The sequence below is a fragment of the Oreochromis aureus genome, linkage group 4 (assembly GCF_013358895.1).
Source record: "Oreochromis aureus strain Israel breed Guangdong linkage group 4, ZZ_aureus, whole genome shotgun sequence".
In the NCBI taxonomy this organism is placed as follows: Eukaryota; Metazoa; Chordata; class Actinopteri; order Cichliformes; family Cichlidae; genus Oreochromis; species Oreochromis aureus.
Genome location: NC_052945.1, coordinates 2213784 through 2234337, shown reverse-complemented (window position 1 = coordinate 2234337; position 20554 = coordinate 2213784). Strand labels below are relative to the sequence as shown.

The following is a 20554-nucleotide window of genomic DNA, read 5'->3' as shown; positions in this document are numbered from 1 at the left end:
ATGATTTAGCAGAAATACTATGTTTTAACATAAATACTATTTTTGGCAGAAATTTCTGCTAAAGGTACTATTTCTGCCTTTTGGCAGAAATACTGTAATTTGGCATAAATACTATGATTTGGGATAAATACTATGATTTGACAGATATACTATATTCAGCATATATACTATAACATAACAGAAATACTTCCACCTAGTAGTAATACTATAATATATCAGAAATATTCTGATTTGGCCCCAAAACCATGATTTGGCACAAATACCATGACTTGGCAAAAATACTATGATTGAGCAGAAGTACTAAGATGTAGTAGAAGTACTTTGATTTAGCACAAATACTATTATGGAGGAGTAATACTTTAACATGGGGAAATATTGATATACACACACACACACAGAGCCTAAAGTGTACAGGGGCTGTTAAGAGTCTGGGCTTGGTATATCTAGGTCAGCTAAATTGGCTGCACCTGCTGTAATCAGCACTTACACACACAGACACAGAGACAGCTATGAGTTTTCTGCAGTGTATTTCTCACATTCAGGATTCCCCTCGAACAAATGGCCATAATTTCCTAACCGTAGGGGCTAGAACGCTCATTCTGACACCGATTTGTTCAGAAGAGATGGGGAAAACTTCAGGCCTTCATAATTCAGAGATAAAATATAAATTATTGAAGATATATGACTTGTAATACACTGCAACTGAGTAGAGGCGAAGCAAAACTGCCTTGACTTGCCCTCAAGCAACGTTTTGTAACTCTTAATCTGTATGGAGCATCAAAATCATTCTTTCACCGTAAGAAACAGCAGGCTTTGGTGAACAGTCATGGAAATTTTCAGGTCTCTGTTGAAATCAATCAAAAAGATATGACGAGAGAAAAAAGTGCCTCATTTCCAGAGTTTGAAATCTGAAGAAATCTGAGCGAAGGACAAATTTCCTACCCTCAAACAAGTGTAATTCATGGCCAAACGGTAATAGGTGAGGAAAAAATTCTTGAATTGTGAGCATCAGGGATGTCTGAAGATATATTGGCACAAGCGTCATGTCTCAACTTTGTTTCGTTAAGGAGATATGACGATTTGAAAATGCCTCTCATTAGAGAATTCCAGCACTGATTTTGAAGAAACTCTCCATTGAGTTTCTATGGAGAGTTTTGAGACTTTATGTTACTCTGAGGAGATTTGCAAAAAAATCTATAAGTCCCACAACAATGATAGTGACATTTTCTGAAAGCCAGCAAAAATACCTACGTTTTGATGTATAATTTGTGGGGGTTGAGTGGAAATTGAGCGAGTAGCAAGAAGTTGTTCAGACATGAAGAGAAAATTCAGAAAGGACGAGTGCACACTCTGAGTTAATTGCATAGCAACCATAACAACGCATGTATTTTCTGAAAAATCACAATTTTGCAACTGAAAACTTAAAGAGGTATAAAATTAAAACGGTAGAAGATCTGAAAAAGCTGAATCAGACAGGAATAGCCCAATAATCTGAGAACATTTTAAAGTTTGAATGGAGTTTCTAGGTGAAAGTATGACAAAGTAGTTAAGTTTCAAAAACAAGCAAGTTTTAGCAGAATTGTGGAAGTTTTCCATTCATTTCAATGGGACAAATTAAAGGAAAAAAGTGTAATATTTTAAAAAGTATAACAGTAATAAACACCAAAAGTCATTGCCGGAAAGAGCAGAAAGAGCAGAACAGTATAGAGTTTGAACTGAGAAAATCGGCTGAAAACTGAGGAAGTAGTTAAGTGCCAAAAAGTGTACGGAAGCAACTAGAAGAATAACTAGAAAAATTTGCATTTCCTGCGAAAATGCTGTGTGGATGCCTTAACGCTGAAGCTGTCTGCTGAAAAGCTGAAAAAGATGAAAAGTTGCAAAAACTTGTATGGTGGTGAAAAAAAAATTGTCACCCTGAGCAGGATTCGAACCTGGCCCTCCTGGGCTCAAGGCGGCTATTCATCTCACTGACCCAAACTCACTCTCACAAGGAAAGAGATGGAGAGACTGACAATTATGGTGAAATGAGCAGAAACTGCTGAGAATTGTGCTGATAAGAGGTGAAAAGGCTGAAAATTTTGCAGAAAAGAGGTAAATCAGCAGAATTTCTGCAGAAAAGAGGCAGAACAAAAGAACAAAAGAGAAAACTGAAAACAGGTTTTGTCATGACCGAGATTTGAACTTGGCCGTTCTCGTCTCAAGGCAGATGCTCATCTCACTGAACCAAACTCTTTCTCTCAAAACAAGAGATGGAGATTCTGACAATTTTGCTAAATGAGCAGAAGCTGCTGAGAATTGTGCTGAGAAGAAGTGAAAAGGCTGAAAATTTTGCAGAAAAGAGGTGAATCAGCAGAATTTCTGCAGAAAAGAGGTAAAGAAGCAATAAGTTGCGCTGAAAAGAGATGAATCAGCAGAATTTCTGCTCAAAGGCGGCTATTCATTTCCCTGAGCCAAAGTCATTCTTACAAAGAAGAGGTGGAGAGACGGACAATTCTGCTGAAATGAGCAGAAGCTGCTGACAATTGTGCTGATAGGAGGTGAAAAGGCTGAAAATTTTGCAGAAAAGAGGTGAATCAGCAGAATTTCTGCAGAAAAAGAGGCAAAGAAGCAGAAACTTGCGCTGAAAAGAGATGAATCAGCAGAGTTTCTGCTCAAAAGAGTTGTCTTTTTCTGAATACAGCCAAAAAGCTGGAATTTGTGCTGAAAAGGGTGAAAAAAATGAAAATTTTGCTGAAAAGGCGTGAAGAAGCTGAAGAAGCTAAAGTATACTAAATCAAAGTATTTGTGCCAAAACATAGTGTTTCTGCCATATTGTGGTACTACTACATTACAACATGAATACGGATTAAAGATGAAAGAAACTGGCAACAAATTCCTCCACTACAAACCAGTCTGATACCACTTCTTTGCAGTGTTCACGTTTACTAAGGCACTACCCAAAAGGCGCCACAAGAGGGCACTCCAACACAAGAGATGAGGTGAATGAGCAGAATTTCTGCTGAAAAGAGGCAGAAGGTTCTGTATGTAGAAAAAGAAACACTGTTGAACCATGTGTGAAATAAATAAAGAAATGAAATGAAAGAACAACCTGGTTCTGCTCAAATTCACCAATCAGAGGTACTGCCTCAGTCTGCTTCATCAGGCTGTGTACTTGTTTCTGCCATGGAGCGTTAACAAGAATCTGAGGTCCATATTAGAAAAGCTGCTAAAATCATAAAACTTTGCAGAATTGTAATAGATTAGCAATATAAATTACAGGTCTGTGATAGTGTATAAATTGTAGTGAAAAAAAAAAAAAAAATGGACCAAGGTGGGATTGAACCCACGACCTTTGAGCTGCAGAGCCGTGTCATTACTGATTGCGCCACCTGGAAAGGGGGCGGCGGTCTGAAAGACAGATACTTGGGCAGTCAGAAAATAGATCGCGGTGAGAGGCGAAAAACGCCGTTTTTTGGAGTTACAAAACGTCGTGTAACTCAAAAACTAGGAGGGCTAGCAGCATAATTCTTGTACTTGGTTAATCAGCGGACTTTGGTGTATTTTGACTGCGATTTTCATACCTCGTTCTACCTCCGTCGCGGAGATATGACGAGAGAAAAAACGGCTTCATTTCCAGAGTTTGAAGACTGAGAGAAGGACAGATTTCCACCCTCAAACAAACGTAATTCATTGCTCAACGGTAAGATAATTGTAAAACTGCTTCCACTGTGAGTGTCAGCAGTGTCTGAAGATATATTGGCACAAGCCTCATGTCCTAACTTTGCTTTGTTAAAGAGATATGGCGATTTTAAAATGCCTCCGTTACAGAATTTCAGCTCTGAATTTCAAAACCTCCCATAGACTTTGAATGGGAGTATTGAGACCTTGTGTCACTCCGAGGCAAATTGCAAAAAAAACGGTAAATCTCACAATAAAGATAGTGACATTGTCTGAAAGCCAGCAAAAATACCTACGTTTTGATGTATAATTTGTGGGGTTGAGTGGAAATTGAGTCAGTAGCAAGAAGTTGTTTAGACATGAAGAGAAAATTCAGAACGGACCAGCACTCACTCTGACTTAATTGCATAGCAACCATAGCAACGCATGTATTTTCTGAAAAATCACAATTTTGCAACTGAAAACTTAAAGAGGTATAAAATTAAAACGGTAGAAGATCTGAAAAAGCTGAATCATTCAGGAATAGCCCAATAGTCTGAGAACATTTTAAAGTTTGAATGGAGTTTCTAGGTGAAAGTATGACAAAGTAGTTAAGTTTCAAAAACAAGCAAGTTTTAGCAGAATTGTGGAAGTTTCCCATTCATTTCAATGGGACAAATTAAAGGAAAAAAGTGTAATATTTTAAAAAGTATAACAGTAATAAACACCAAAAGTCATAGCCGGCATTAGCAGAAAGAGCAGAACAGTTTAGAGTTTGAACGGAGAAAATCGGCTGAAAACTGAGGGAGTAGATAAGTGCCAAAAAGTGTACGGAAGCAACTAGGGGAATAATAATAAAGAAGAAAGAGAAACAGGAAAACAATTGTGTGGAAGCCCTTTAGGGCATCCACACAATAATAACTAGAAAAATTTGCATTTCCTGCGAAAATGCTGTGTGGATGCCGGAACGCTGAAGCTGTCTGCTGCAAAAATTGTATGGCAGTAAAGAAACTGAAAAATTATGTTGAAAACAAGTGAAAAAACAGAAACTTTTGCTGAAAAGAGGTGAAAAGGCAAAGATTCTGCTTCAAAGGGGTACAGAAGTTCAAATTTCTACTGAAAAGAGGAGAGGTGAAAAGGTTTCCTCTGAAATGAGCAGAAGATACTGAGATTTGTATTGATAAGAGGTGAAAGGCTGAAAATTCTGCTTAAAATAGGTGAATCAGCAGAATTTCTACTGAAAAGAGGTAAAGAAGTAGAACGTTGCACTGAAAACAGGTGAATCAGCAGAATGTCTGCTAAAAAGAGATTTCTGTTGAAAACACCTGAAAAAGCTGGGATTTGTGCTGAAAAGGGGTGAAAACACTCACAATTCTGCTGAAACGGGGTGAAGAAGAGGTGTTGGGCTGTTGAGAAGAGTTAAATAAGTTGAACTGATATGTTTGGGTACAAATACAATGATTTGGCAATAATACTGCGTTTAGCACAACTCCTGAGATTTGATTGAAATACTATGATTTAGAAGAAATATTATGACTTTGTACAAATACAATATTTTGGCACAAATACTATGATTTGGTTCGAATGCTATGATTTGAAACAAATAATATGATCTGGCAGAAATACTATTATTTAGTAGAAATACTATGATTTACCAGAGTACTATGTTTCTGCAAAAATACTATGATTTTGCAGAAATACTATGCCTTAGTAGTAATACTATAACATCACAGATATATGATGATTTTGCAGACATTCTGGTTTTACACAAATACTATAATGTGGCAGTATACTATGTTTCAGCACAAATACTATGATTTGGCACATATACTATATTCAGCAGATATACTATAACAAAACAGAAAGTCTACGACTTAGTAGTAATACTATAACATAATAGACAGACTCTGCAAAATCATAGTATATGTTTTGCACAACTAGCACAATATGGCAGAAATACTATGATTTGGCACAAGTACTATGATTTAGTACAAATACTCGTATTGGCAGAAATACTATGTTTCAGTACAAATATTACAATTTGGCAATAATACTGGGTTTTAGCACAACTACTGAGATTTGGGTGAAATACTATGATTTAGAAGAAATACTATGACTTCATTACAAATACAATGTTTTGGTTCAAATAATATGATTTGCAAAAATACTATGATTTGACACAAGTACCATGATTTAGTACAAATACTACGATTTCGCTCAAATACTATGAAATTGCAGTAATACTATGATTTTGAAGGAATACTATGATTTGGTAGAAATACTATGCCTTAGTAGTAATACTATAACATAGCAGATACACTGTGATTTTGCAGACATAGTATGTTTTTGCACAAATACTACGATTTTGCTCAAATACTATGAAACTGCAGTAATACTATGATTTTGAAGGAATACTATGATTTGGTAGAAATACTATGCCTTAGTAGTAATACTACAACATAACAGATATACTGTGATTTTGCAGACATTCTATGTTTTTGCACAAATACTACAATTTGGCAGAAATACTATGTTTTAGCACAAATACTATGGTTTGCTATAAATACTATGGTTTGGCACATATACTGTATTCAGCAGATATAATTTAACAAAATAGAGAGTCTACGACTTAGTAGTAATACTATAACATAATAGATATACTATGATTTTGCAGACAGTCTATGTTTTTGCACAACTAGCACAATGTGGCAGAAATACTATGAATTGGCACAAGTCCTATGATTTAGTAGAAATACTCTTATTGGCACAAATACTATGTTTCAGTACAAATACTATGATTTGGCAATAATACTGCGTTTCAGCACAACTACTGAGATTTGAGTGAAATACTATGATTTAGAAGAAATACTATTACTTCAGTACAAATACTACTATGTTTTGGTTCGAATACTATGATTTGCAAAAATACTATGATTTGGCACAAGTACCATGATTTAGTACAAATACTACGAATTGGCAGAAATACTGTGACTTAGTACTAATACTTTAACATAACAGATATACTGTGATTTAGCAGACATAGTATGTTTTTGCACAGATACTACGATTTCACTCAAATACTATGAAATTGCAGTAATACTATGATTTTGAAGGAATACTTTGATTTGGTAGAAATACTATGCCTTAGTAGTAATACTATAACATAACAGATATACTATGATTTTGCAGACATAGTATGTTTTTGCACAAATACTACAATTTGGCAAGAAATACTATGTTTGGGCACAAATACTATGATTTGCTATAAATACTATGATTTGGCACATATACTATAATCAGCAGATATACTATAACATAACAGAAATTCTACGACTTAGTAGTAATACTATAACATAACAGAAATTTTAATTGGGCAGAAATAACATGATTTGGCAAAAAAATACCATGATTTGGCGCAAATTACAAATACTATGATTTGGCACAAATACTATGATTTAGCAGAAATAGTATGTTTTAACATAAATAATATCTTTTGACAGAAATTTCTGCTAAAGGTACTATTTCTGCTTTTTAGCAGAAATACTGTAATTTTGCATAAATACTATGATTTGGGATAAATACTATGATTTCCCAGAATTACTATGATTGAGCAGAAGTACTAAGATGTAGTAGAAGTACTTTGATTTAGCAGAAATACTATTATGGAGGAGTAATACTTTAACATGGGAGAAATACTGATACACACACACATACACAGGCGCAAAGGGAACAGTGGATGTTAAGAGTCTGGGCTTGGTATATCTAGGTCAGCTAAATTAGCTGCACCTGCTGTAATCAGCACTTACACACACAGACACAGAGAGAGCTCTGAGTTTTCTTTAGTGTATTTCTCACATTCAGGATTCCCCTCGAACAAATGGCCATAATTTCCTAACCGTAGGGGCTAGAACGCTCATTCTGACACCGTTTTGTTCAGAAGAGATGGGGAAATCTCCAGGTCTTCATAATTCAGAGATAAAATATAAATTATTAAAGCTATATGACTTGTAACACACTGCAACTGAGAAGAGGCGAAGCAAAACTGCCTTGACTTGCCCTCAAACAACGTTGTGTAACTCTAGATCTCTATGGAGCCTCAAAATCATTCTTTCACCATAAGAAACAGCAGGCTTTGGTGAACAGTCATGGAAATTTTCAGGGCTCTGTTGAAATCCATCAAAAAGATATGACGAGAGAAAAAGTGCCTCATTTCCACAGTTTGAAATCTGAAGAGATCTGAGTGAGAGACAAATTTCCTATCCTCAAACAAATGTAATTCATGGCCAAACGGTAATAGGTGAGGAAAATACTCTTGAATTGTGAGCATCAGGAGAGTCTGAAGATATATTGGCACAAGCGTCATGTCTCAACTTTGTTTCGTTAAGGAGATATGACGATTTGAAAATGCCTCTCATTAGAAAAATTCAGCGGTGATTTTGAACAAGCTCTCCATTGACTTTCTATGGAGAGTTTTAAGACCTTGTGTTGCTCTGAGGAGATTTGCAAAAATCTGTAAATCCCACAAGAACGATAGTGACATTTTCTGAAAGCCAGCAAAAATACCTACGTTTTGATGTATAATTTGTGGGGTTGAGTGGAAATTGAGCGAGTAGCAAGAAGTTGTTCAGACATGAAGAGAAAATTCGAACAGACCAGCCCTCACTCTGAGTTAATTGCATAGCAACCATAGCAACGCATGTATTTTCTGAAAAATCACAATTTTGCAACTGAAAACTTAAAGAGGCATAAAATTAAAACGGTAGAAGATCTGAAACAGCTGAATCACACAGAAATAGCCCAATAATCTGAGAACATTTTAAAGTTTGAATGGAGTTTCTAGGTGAAAGTATGACAAAGTAGATAAGTTTCAAAAACAAGCAAGTTTTAGCAGAATTGTGGAAGTTTCCCATTCATTTCAATGGGACAAATTAAAGGAAAAAAGTGTAATATTTTAAAAAGTATAACAGTAATAAACACCAAAAGTCATAGCACCCATCTCCAGAAAGAGCAGAACAGTATAGAGTTTGAACGGAGAAAATCGGCTGAAAACTGAGGGAGTAGATAAAGTCCAAAAAGCGTCACGGAAGCAACTTGAAAAAGAAAAATAAAGAATAAAGAGAAACAGGAACTCAATAGTGTGGAAGCCCTTTTAGGGCATCCACACAATAAAGAATAAAGAGAAACAGGAACTCAATAGTGTGGAAGCCCTTTAAGGGCATCCACACAATAATAACTAGAAAAATTTGCATTTCCTGCGAAAATGCTGTGTGGATGCCTTAATGCTGAAGCTGTCTGCTCAAAAACTGAAAAAGATGAAAAGTTGCAAAAAGTTGTATGGTGGTGAAAAAAAAATGTTGCCTTGAGCAGGATTTGAACCTGGCCCTCTTAGTCTCAAGGCGGTAATTCATCTCACAGTGCCAAAGTCACTCTCAATTACTCAAACTCATTTTCACAAAGAAGAGGTGGAGAGACTGACAATTTTGCTGAAATGAGCAGAAGCTGCTGAGAATTGTGCTGGTAAGAGGAGAAAAGGCTGAAAATTTTGCAGAAAAGAGGTGAATCAGCAGAATTTCTGCTTAAAAGAGTTTTTCCTGAAAACAGCTGAGATTTGTGCTAATAAGAGGTGAAAAGGCTGAAAATTTTGCAGAAGAGGTGAACAAGCAGAATTTGGGCTGAAAAGAGGTGAAAATTCTGCTGAAAACAGTTCAGTCAGCAGAAGTTCTGCTGAAAAGTGTTCTGCAGAACTCTTTTCAGAATTCTGCTGAAAAGATGTTTTTGCTGAAAATAGCTGAAAAAGCTGGGAAACTGAAAATTTTGCTGAAAAGGGGTGAAAAAGCTGAAATTGAGTTAAAAAAGTTTCTCTGCGTAAAACAGGTTTCTGCTTAAAACAGCTAATAAGTTGAGATTTGTGCTGAAAACAGGTGTTCAAATCCCATGACCAGGATTTAAACCTGGCCCTTCTGGTCTCAAGGAAGCTACTCATCTCACTGAACTAAACTTGTTCCGACAAACACAAGAGATGGAGAAACTGACAATTTTGCTAAATGAGCAGAAGCTGCTGAGTTTTGTGCTGAGAAGATGTAAAAAGCTGAAAAATTTGCAGAAAAGAGGTGAATCAGCAGAATTTCTGCAGAAAAGATGGAAAGAAGAAGAACATTGCACTGAAAAGAGGTAAATCAGCAGAATTTCTGCTGAAAAGAGTTTTTTTTTCTGAAAACAGCCCCAAAAAATGGAATTTGTGCTGAAAAGGGGTGAAAAAAATGAAAATTTTGCTGAAAAGGGGTGAAGGTAAAGTATACCAAATCAAAGTATTTGTGCCAAAACATAGTGTTTCTGCCATATTGTGGTATTTGTGCCACAAAAGTTACTACATTACAACATGAATACGGATTAAAGATGAAAGAAACTGGCAACAAATTCCTCCACTACAAACCAGTCTGATACCACTTCTTTGCAGTGTTCACATTTACTAAGGCACTACCCAAAAGGCGTCACAAGAGGGGCACTCCAACACAAGAGATGACCTATGTACACTGATGCACTTAGTAACAGTCAGCCTCCTACTTAGACACTACGTAATACAGCGATATTACAGTGTACAAATTCACATAAATATGATTTGGCAGAAATACTCAACTTTGGCACAAATACTATAATTGAGTACAAGTACTCTAAGATAACAGAAATACTATGATTTAGCAGAAATACAATGTTTTTGCAGAAACACTGTAATTTCACTCAAATACTATGAGATAGCAGTAATACTATGATTTGGCAGAAATGCTACGTTTTAGTACAAATACTATGACAAAGCAGAAATACTATGACTTAGAAGTAATACTATCACAAAAGGGATTCCTCAAAATACTGTGAAATTGCAGTAATTCTATGATTTGGCAGAAATACGGTACTTCATACAAATACAATGCTTTGGTACAAATACTATATTTTGGTTTGAATACTATGATTTGCAACAAATACTATGATTTGGCACGAGTAGTATGATTTAGTACAAATAATACTGAATTGGCAGAAATACTGTGACTTAGTAGTAATACTATAACATAACAGATATACTGTTATGTTGCAGACAGTCTATGTTTCGAACCTGGCCCGCCCTCCTGGGCTCAAGGTGGCTACTCATCTCACTGTGCCAAACTGACTCTCACAAGGAAGGAGATGGAGAGACTGACAATTATGGTGAAATGAGCAGAAGCTGCTGAGAATTGTGCTCATAAGAGGTAAAAGGGCTGAAAATTTTGCAGAAAAGAGGTAAATCAACAGAATTTCTGCAGAAAAGAGGGAAAGAAGCAGAACATTGCGCTGAAAAGAGGTGAATGAGCAGAATTTCTGCTGAAAAGAGGCAGAACAACCTGGTTCTGCTCAAATTCACCAATCAGAGGTACTGCTTCTGTCTGCTTCATCAGGCTGTTTACTTGTATGTATTTCTGCCATGTGGTGTTGACAAGAATCTGAGGTCCATATTAGAAAAGCTGCTAAAATCATAAAACTTTGCAGAATTGTAATAAATTAGCAATATAAATTACAGGTCTGTAATAGTGTATAAATTTGTAGTGAAAAAAAAACGTGGACCAAGGTGGGATTGAACCAACGACCTTTGAGCTGCAGAGCCGTGTCATTACTGATTGCGCCACCTGGAAAGGGGGCGGTCTGAAAGACAGATACTTGGGCAGTCAGAAAATAGATCGCGGTGAGAGGCGAAAACGCCGCTTTTTGGAGTTACAAAACGTCGTGTAACTCAAAAACTAGGAGGGCTAGAAGCATAATTCTTGTACTGGGTGAATCAGCGGACTTTGGTGTATTTTGACTGCGATTTTTCATAGCTCGTTCTACCTCCGTCATGGAGATATGACGAGAGAAGAAACGGCTTCATTTCCAGAGTTTGAAGACTGAGAGAAGGACAGATTTCCACCCTCAAACAAACGTAATTCATTGCTCAACGGTAAGATAATTGTAAAAACTGCTTCCACTGTGAGTGTCAGCAGTGTCTGAAGATATATTGGCACAAGCCTCATGTCCTAACTTTGCTTTGTTAAAGAGATATGGCGATTTTAAAATGCCTCCCGTTACAGAATTTCAGCTCTGAATTTCAAAACCTCCCCATAGACTTTGAATGGGGAGTATTGAGACCTTGTGTCACTCCGAGGCAAATTGCAAAAAAAGCGGTAAATCTCACAATAAAGATAGTGACATTGTCTGAAAGCCAGCAAAAATACCTACGTTTTGATGTATAATTTGTGGGGTTGAGTGGAAATTGAGTCAGTAGCAAGAAGTTGTTTAGACATGAAGAGAAAATTCAGAACGGACCAGCACTCACTCTGACTTAATTGCATAGCAACCATAGCAACGCATGTATTTTCTGAAAAATCACAATTTTGCAACTGAAAACTTAAAGAGGTATAAAATTAAAACGGTAGAAGATCTGAAAAAGCTGAATCATTCAGGAATAGCCCAATAGTCTGAGAACATTTTAAAGTTTGAATGGAGTTTCTAGGTGAAAGTATGACAAAGTAGTTAAGTTTCAAAAACAAGCAAGTTTTAGCAGAATTGTGGAAGTTTCCCATTCATTTCAATGGGACAAATTAAAGGAAAAAGTGTAATATTTTAAAAAGTATAACAGTAATAAACACCAAAAGTCATAGCCGGCATTAGCAGAAAGAGCAGAACAGTTTAGAGTTTGAACGGAGAAAATCGGCTGAAAACTGAGGGAGTAGATAAGTGCCAAAAAGTGTACGGAAGCAACTAGGGGAATAATAATAAAGAAGAAAGAGAAACAGGAAAACAATAGTGTGGAAGCCCTTTAGGGCATCCACACAATAAAGAATAAAGAGAAACAGGAACTCAATAGTGTGGAAGCCCTTTAGGGCATCCACACAATAATAAAGTATAAAGAACTAGAAAAATTTGCATTTCCTGCGAAAATGCAGTGTGGATGCTGTAATGCTGAAGCTGTCTGCTGAAACTAGCAGAAAAAGCTGAAAAGTTGCAGAATTTGTAAAAACTTTGCAGAAGCAAAGGAACTTTGCTAAAATGTAGTAACTTAGCAGAACTGCAATATCTTAGAGGAAACATAATACTTGGCAGAAATACAATAGCATAGCAGAACTTAGCAGAAATATTGTAACTTACCAGAAACACGATAACTTCTCAAAAATACAAGAATTTAGGAGAAATAGTATAAGATAACAGAAAGAATATATTTAGCCAAACATTCTTAAACATTACAGAAATACTATGATTTGGAAAAACAGTACAACATAGCAGAAATGCTGCGATTTACCAGAGACACTGTAATTTACTATTAATATTGAAATTTTTAAAAAAAATACTATGTTTTAGCACAAATACTGTAATTTGACAGAAATACTATCATTTGGCAGAAATACTATGTTTCAGCAGAAATACTCTGGTTTAGCACAAATATTATAACATAGCGGTAATACAATTATATAGCAGAAATGCTATATTTAGAAAGAAAAATATAATATAGTAGAAATACTATGATTTAGCAGAAATTCTATGATTGAGCAGAAGTACTAAGATGTAGTAAAAGTACTTTGATTTAACAGAAATACAATTATAGAGGAGTAATACTTTAAAATGGGAGAAATATTGATACACACACACATACACAGAGTCTAAAGGGAACAGTATTTGTGCCATGGAGTGTTAACAAGAATCTGAAGTCCATATTACAAAAGCTGCTAAAATCATAAAAGGTTGCAGAATTGTAATAAATGATGAATATGAATTAGTGGTCTGTGATAGTGTATTAATTTGTAGGGAAAAAACACATGTTGCCCAAGGTGGAATTGAACCCACGACCTTTGGGTTGCAGACCTGTGTCATTACCAACTGCGCCACTGGGAAAGAGAGCGGCGCCTGGAAAACAGGGTGATGAGCAGTCAGAATTAGATTGCGGTGAGAGGCGAAAACGCTGTTTTTGGAGTTACTGAAACGTCGTGTAACTCAAAAACTAGGTGGACTAGAAGCATAATTCTTGTACTGGGTGAATCAGTGTACTTTCGTGTACTTTGACTGTGATTTGCATTGCTCTTTGTACATCTGTCGCTGAGATATGACGAGAGAAGAAAGGGCAGACCTCAGATATGATTGGCTGGCTGGGAAGCCGTGCAGGCCCTGATATGTAAATTTTATATGTATCAGTCCTCACAGAGGATTAGCTGCCTGGGGACCTGGCAGAAATATATACAAATAGTATGATTAAGCATAAATACTACATTTAGTAGAAATACTATGTTTTAGCACAAATACTATAAAATGGCAGAAATACTATAATTAAGCAGAAACACTATATTTGGCAGAAACACTATATTTAGTACAAATCTTATGAAATAGCAGAAATAATATGATTTAGCAGAAATGCTGTATTTAGCACAAATACTGAAAAGCAGCAGAAATGCTATGACTTAGCACAACAGTAATAACTTATAGAAAAATTGGAAAAGCAAAATGGAAAGCTGGAAAAATCCTGAACATGCTAAGGGTCCCTCAAATGTAATTGTTAATTGAAAAAAAAAATCAGCAAAAAAAGTATAACAGTCACACAATCACAAATATGGGCACATATGGAAACACACATGCACAGAGAGACACACACAGGACCAAATTCAGTCAACCAGTCTAAATATATTGAATTTAAGTGATATAATAAGATGCTCCCATCAAAAGGCTCTCTCTCGCTCTCTCTCTCTCTCTCTCACACTCACACACACACACACACACACACACACACACACACACACACACACACACACACACACACACACACACACACAGCCTAAAGGGAACAGTATTTGTGCCATGGAGTGTTAACAAGAATCTGAGGTCCATATTACAAAAGCTGCTAAAATCATAAAAGGTTGCAGAATTGTAATAAATGATGAATATGAATTAGTGGTCTGTGATAGTGTATTAATTTGTAGGGAAAAAACACATGTTGCCCAAGGTGGAATTGAACCCACGACCTTTGGGTTGCAGACCTATGTCATTACCAACTGCGCCACTGGGAACAAGAGCGAGTGCCTGGAAAACAGGGTGATGAGCAGTCAGAATCAGATTGCGGTGAGAGGCGAAAAATGCCGTTTTTTGCAGTTACAAAACGTCGTGTAACTCAAAAACTAGGTGGACTAGAAGCATAATTCTTGTACTGGGTGAATCAGCGTACTTTCGTGTACTTTGACTGTGATTTGCATTGCTCTTTGTACATCTGTCGCTGAGATATGACGAGAGAAGAAAGGGCAGACCCCAGATATGATTGGCTGGCTGGGAAGCCGCAGCAGGCCCTGATATGTATTTGTATGTATCAGTCCTCACAGAGGATTAGCTGCCTGGGGACCTGGCAGAAATATATAGAAATAGTATGATTAAGCATAAATACTACATTTTTTAGAAAAACTATATTAAGCACAAATCCTATAAAAAGCAGAAATACTATATTAAGCAATATAAATATCCTCTAAAAATCCTATAAAAGGCAGTAAAACTGTACTATGATTTGGTAGAAAACCCTAATTAATCAAAAATACTAAATTTGGCAGAAATAGCAGAAACACTATATTTAGCACAAATCTTATGAAATAGCAGAAAGAGTATGATTTAGCAGAAATGCTGTATTTAGCACAAATCTCATAAAATAGCAGACATAGTATGATTTTGCAGAAATGCTGTATTTAGCACAAATCCTGAAAAGCAGCAGAAATGCTATGACTCAACACAATAGTAATAACTTAAATAGAAAAATTGGAAAAGCAAAATGGACAGCTGAAAGAATCCTGAACATGCTAAGGGTCCCTCAAATGTAATTGTTAAATGAAAAAAATCAGCAAAAAAATATAACAGTGACACAATCACAAATATGGACACATATGGAAACACACATGCACAGAGACACACACACAGAATCAAATTCAGTCAACCAGTCTAAATATATTGAATTTAAATCATATAATAAGATGCTCCCATAAAACTCTCTCTCCTCTCTCTTTCTCTCTCTCTCTCACACACACACACACACACACACACACACACACAGGAGAGAAAATCAAGTTTCTAGGTCAGTCAAACAGCCTGGGAGCTGCTAAATTTGAATCCACCAATCAGAGAGGCTGTGTACTTTTTCCCCGCCAAAACAGGTGCAGCCGCTTTTACACACTCAGCACAGAGAGAGACAGGATTTCTGCAGTGTATTTCTCATAGTGAGGATTCCTCTCAAACAAATGGCCATAATTTCCTAACCGTAGGGGCTAGAACGGTCATTCTTACACCGTTTTGTTCAGAAGAGATGGGGGAATCTTCAAGTGTTGACACTTTATCATTAAAATATGAATTATTAAAGATATTTGACTTCTAATGCACCATAACTGAGTAGAGGCGAAGCAAAAACTGCCTTGACCTGCCCTCAAACAACGCTTTCTAACTCTAAATCTATTTGGATTATTGATATCATTCTTTCACCGTAAGAGACAGCAGGCTTTGGTGAACAGTCATGGAAATTTTCAGGTCTGTGTGGAAATCTATCAAAAGATATGACGAGAGAAAAAAGTGGTTCATTTCCAGAGTTTGAAATCTGAAGAAATCTGAGCGAGGGACAAATTTCCTACCCTCAAACAAACGTAATTCATGGCCAAATGGTAATAGGTGAGAAAAAAAATCATACACTGTGAGCGTCAGGAGTGTCTGAAGATATATTGGCACAAGCCTCATGTCTTAACTTCGCTTTGTTAGGGAGATATGACGATTCGAATATGCCTCTCATTACAGAACTCCAGCGGTGATTTTGAACAAACTCTCCATAGACTTTCTATGGAGAGTTTCCAGACTTTGTGTTGGTCTGAGGAGATTTGCCAAAATTCTATAAATCCCACAACAATGATAGTAACATTTTCTGAAAGCCAGCAAAAATACCTACGTTTTGATGTATGAATTGTGGAAGTGGAGTGAAGACTGAGCAAGTAGCAAGAAGTTGTTCAGACATGAAGAAAACTGCAAAACTTTCAGTGGCACACTGAAAGCCAAGTGCATAGCAACCATAACAACGCATGTATTTTGTGAAAATCACAAAATGAAACTCAAAACTTAAAGAGGGATAAGATTAAAACGGTAACAGATATGAAAAAAAGCTGAATCATTCATGAATAGCCCAATAATTTGTGAACATTTTAAAATTTGAATGGTTGTTCTAGGCGAAAGTATGAGAAAGTAGTTAAGTTTCAAAATCAAGCAAGTTTTAGCAGAATTTTGGAAGTTTTCCATTCATTTCAATGGGACAAAAAAAAGCATAAAAAGCTTAATATTTTAAAAAGTATAACAGTTAAAAATACCAAAAGTCATAGCGCACATTAGCAGAAATAGCAGAATAGTTTAAAATTTGAACGGTGAAAATCGGCTGAAAATTGTGGAAGTAGAAAAGTGCCAAAAAAAGTGCAAAAAGTTGCAACTAGAATAATAATAAAGTAGAATAATAAAGAATAAAGAGAAACAGGAACTCAATAGTGTGGATGCATAAAGCATCCACACAATAAAGAGAAACAGGAACTCAATAGTGTGGATGCATAAAGCATCCACACAATAAATCCGAGGAATAGTAATATGTGTGCCTCTTGGCATAGGCACACATAATAAATCCGAGGAATAGTAATATGTGTGCCTCTTGGCATAGGCACACATAAAAAGCAAAATTTCCCGCCTGGGCTGCCTCGCACCTCTGTCTGTTTCAACGTGTGACCCCGCCCCTCCCCCTAACAGTCGGGGATGAGTGCGCTAACATACCTGTAGGTTGCTGTTTTTATGAGTGTTTGATGGAAAACAACAATGGCAGAGTTTGCGTTCTCCAGTCGCATGATAGGTGAGTCCTAGTAAATAGTTTCCCAGTACGTGTACGTTACACATGCTGTTTTTTAAAATTATGATTATTTTGCTAGCTATCAAACTCGCTGGAGAAATGATTGAAATGCACTGAGTGTGATGCAATACAGCAGCGCTATTATACAGTTAGTCATGGCATGGAGATTTACGGAATATGCTGTGACCTTAGCTAACATTACTTAGCAGTAATATGAGTTACTTAAGTGAAAGCTTTAAACATTAGCCCGTTACATAACTAGCTAACTTAAGGCTTTCTGATTAACCCTCTGGGGTCGACGGGTCAGATGTCTCAGTTTTAACTTGGGGCGAAAGTGCGGACTTTCAGCTACATACCAGTTTTTAAATTGTGTTGATAGGTCACGTAAAACCAGAGTTATGATTAAAAAATACACACGATGTTTGTTTCTGAAACAGTAAAAACGGCGTTTTCTACGGACAGCGCTAGCAAACACTCTCCGCTTGGGAGTGAAAAAAAGAAAAAGAAAAAATACTCCTTCCCTATTGGTGGAAAAATGTACCATGTCGACCAATCAAAAAATGATATGGCAACATGTGGCATTTGGTTGTTTAGGAAGAAAGAAAGAGAGAGCGAGTTTTGATACGTGGTAGATTTGTGACGTTTACCGTGTTTGGAGTCTCAAGTTAGTGTGTTGCCTTGTGTAGTTAGTGTGTGGTGTAGTCGTCGTTGTGGTTTGTGTGTCAGTTCTACTAGTGAACGTCACAGTTGCTGCCTTAAAGCCACCAAAGACAGATTGCAGTGTAAACGCTGAGTGACACACCTGCTTTCAGACCTGCAGGTTTATCCCTGTGCTGTTCTCATCTGTCTTATAGTGGATACAAACTATTTTTTGGAGTTGCATAAATAATTTGTGTGCTGCCTTATTTGATGCAGCACAGCTGATTGTTCTGTAAATAGTTTGAAATGGTTTTATAAAATACGTCTGAGCCTTGGCTGCATTTTTAGGTAAATAGTACCAAATAACTTTGTCCTTGCGCATATTTTTTTTTAAATGTACAATTTCTATTTGCATTTCAAGTTATGAAAATGTTTCGTTAAACATGTTTGTGGTTTTTACAGTCAAAAATATCACTTTTTTCTACTCGTATTTTAAATTTTGTCTGAATTTAGATCAATTGTGCTGACACATTATGTCAAAATGAGAAAATAACAGATTGGCCTCTAAAAACAGATAAACAGTTTTTAGAGGCCAAATCAAAAGTAGTCAAAAGCAGCCAGTTACACCCTGGACCCCAGAGGGTTAAAGGCTGAAAGTACTGTTTATATTTGTGTGTTTTGCTGCAGCTTTTTTGAGTATTAACTTGGTGCCTTTGGGTGAAATAATGGTGATATGAGTGATCCATATAGTCACAAAGAATAGCCACTTGTTTCTGTGCTACCAAAGTTCCCCGGCTTTCATTCAAAATGTGTTTATGGTCAGCACCGACACATTAAACTACTTAAACATTATAAATGTCTTCAAGCTCACACTGAGGCCTGTGGGGCACAATCAGCCACTCAGACAGTACACACATTTATATGTGTTTGTATATGAATATTTCATACTTTAAGGCTGCCTGTTTATTTAAGGGAGATGAACAAAATACATTGGTATTGTACATAATATCATAGATGATAGATTAAATAAATAATTTTAAGTAGATGCTTGTGCATTCTTAAAGTCTTATATGCTGAATTGAACTATGTGATCTATTCAAAGCCTCCCAGTCAGTGCTGTTCTCCATGCCTGTCTGACTGTACATGATGTTATCAGCACAAACACTTTATGTGCTGGAAAAGCTTGAAAAGGGACCTTGAAAGTGCTTAAAAAGTGCTTGAATTTGACCCTGAAAAAGGCGTATGAACCCTGATGTTCAGTTTTAATCTGAAATAATAAAATAAGTTATGAAGTGGACAATATTTGAGTTTTTTCTCTTAGTCCAGCTTCTATTTTGATTTAGCTGAAACACGTTTTGGTTGTTGCACGTTGTGCGGCGCACCAGCGGATGACTGGGCCCGTTCTCTCTCTGTCTTCTCCAGGATGGCTCCGGAGGTGATCTTGGCCATGGACGAGGGCCAGTACGACGGGAAGGTGGATGTCTGGTCCCTGGGCATCACCTGCATAGAGCTGGGTATGAGCTGCTGTCTGTGGTCTTAAAGTGTGAGCCTGGGGCTCTGTGATGCTAACTGTCGTTCTTCTGCAGCGGAGAGGAAACCCCCCCTGTTCAACATGAATGCTATGAGTGCCTTATACCACATCGCTCAGAATGAAAGCCCCGTCCTGCAGTCCAATCACTGGTGAGCAGCCTTCATGTTTTCCTGTGACCTGTGGCGCCGTGTATCCCGCCGTTTTGGAGACACTGCAGTGACCTGATGATGCGTTTTTGTTTTCAGGTCCGATTCCTTCCGCAGTTTCGTCGACTCTTGCCTACAGAAGATTCCCCAGGACCGGCCTACCTCGGACGTGCTTCTCAATGTGAGTGTTATTTATCCAGGGCAGTTTATCGTGTTTGTTTTTTTAAACCCGTCCTGCTGTGTGTTCACCTGCCGTTTCCTCCTCCCACAGCATCGCTTCTTGTGCCACGAGCGCCCGCTGACCGTCGTCATGGACCTGATCGCACGCACCAAAGACGCGGTGAGGGAGCTCGACAACCTGCAGTACCGCAAGATGAAGAAGATCCTGTTCCAGGAAACCCAACAGAACGGCCCCGTCACCGAGGGAGGCGAGGAGGAGGAGGTGAGGAAGGAGCACGGATCAGGAGACTTGGATTTCCTTTTTCTTTTTTTGCATTGAAATACCAAAAAAGGAGGGAACTAACCGTAGAACATTTTCCTCTGACTGGCTTTAAGCTGGGCTCTCAGTTCTGACACACCTGTACAGCTTTGGGAATGTTACTGGAAACCTGACTCTGAGTTTGTGGGAAAGTGCACAAAAACAGTGAGAAAGCCGAAGCCGGGCCGTCTGAGCTGTCGCCCCCTCCGTGTCAGTTTCAGGTCTTGTCATGTGATCGG

At 37.3% G+C, this 20554-nt stretch overlaps 1 protein-coding gene across 5 annotated transcripts in view; it reads left to right on the top strand.

Moving 5' to 3' along the window:
- Positions 1-20554, top strand: part of taok2a (TAO kinase 2a) — a 97384-nt gene that overhangs the window by 66557 nt on the left and 10273 nt on the right. For all 5 annotated transcript variants that reach the window (XM_039610859.1, XM_039610858.1, XM_039610857.1 and 2 more), the window contains exons 8-11: positions 19583-19674; positions 19747-19840; positions 19937-20018; positions 20109-20279. In XM_039610859.1, the coding sequence (XP_039466793.1) occupies positions 19583-19674; positions 19747-19840; positions 19937-20018; positions 20109-20279 (439 nt within the window). The remainder of the gene's footprint in view (positions 1-19582; positions 19675-19746; positions 19841-19936; positions 20019-20108; positions 20280-20554) is intronic.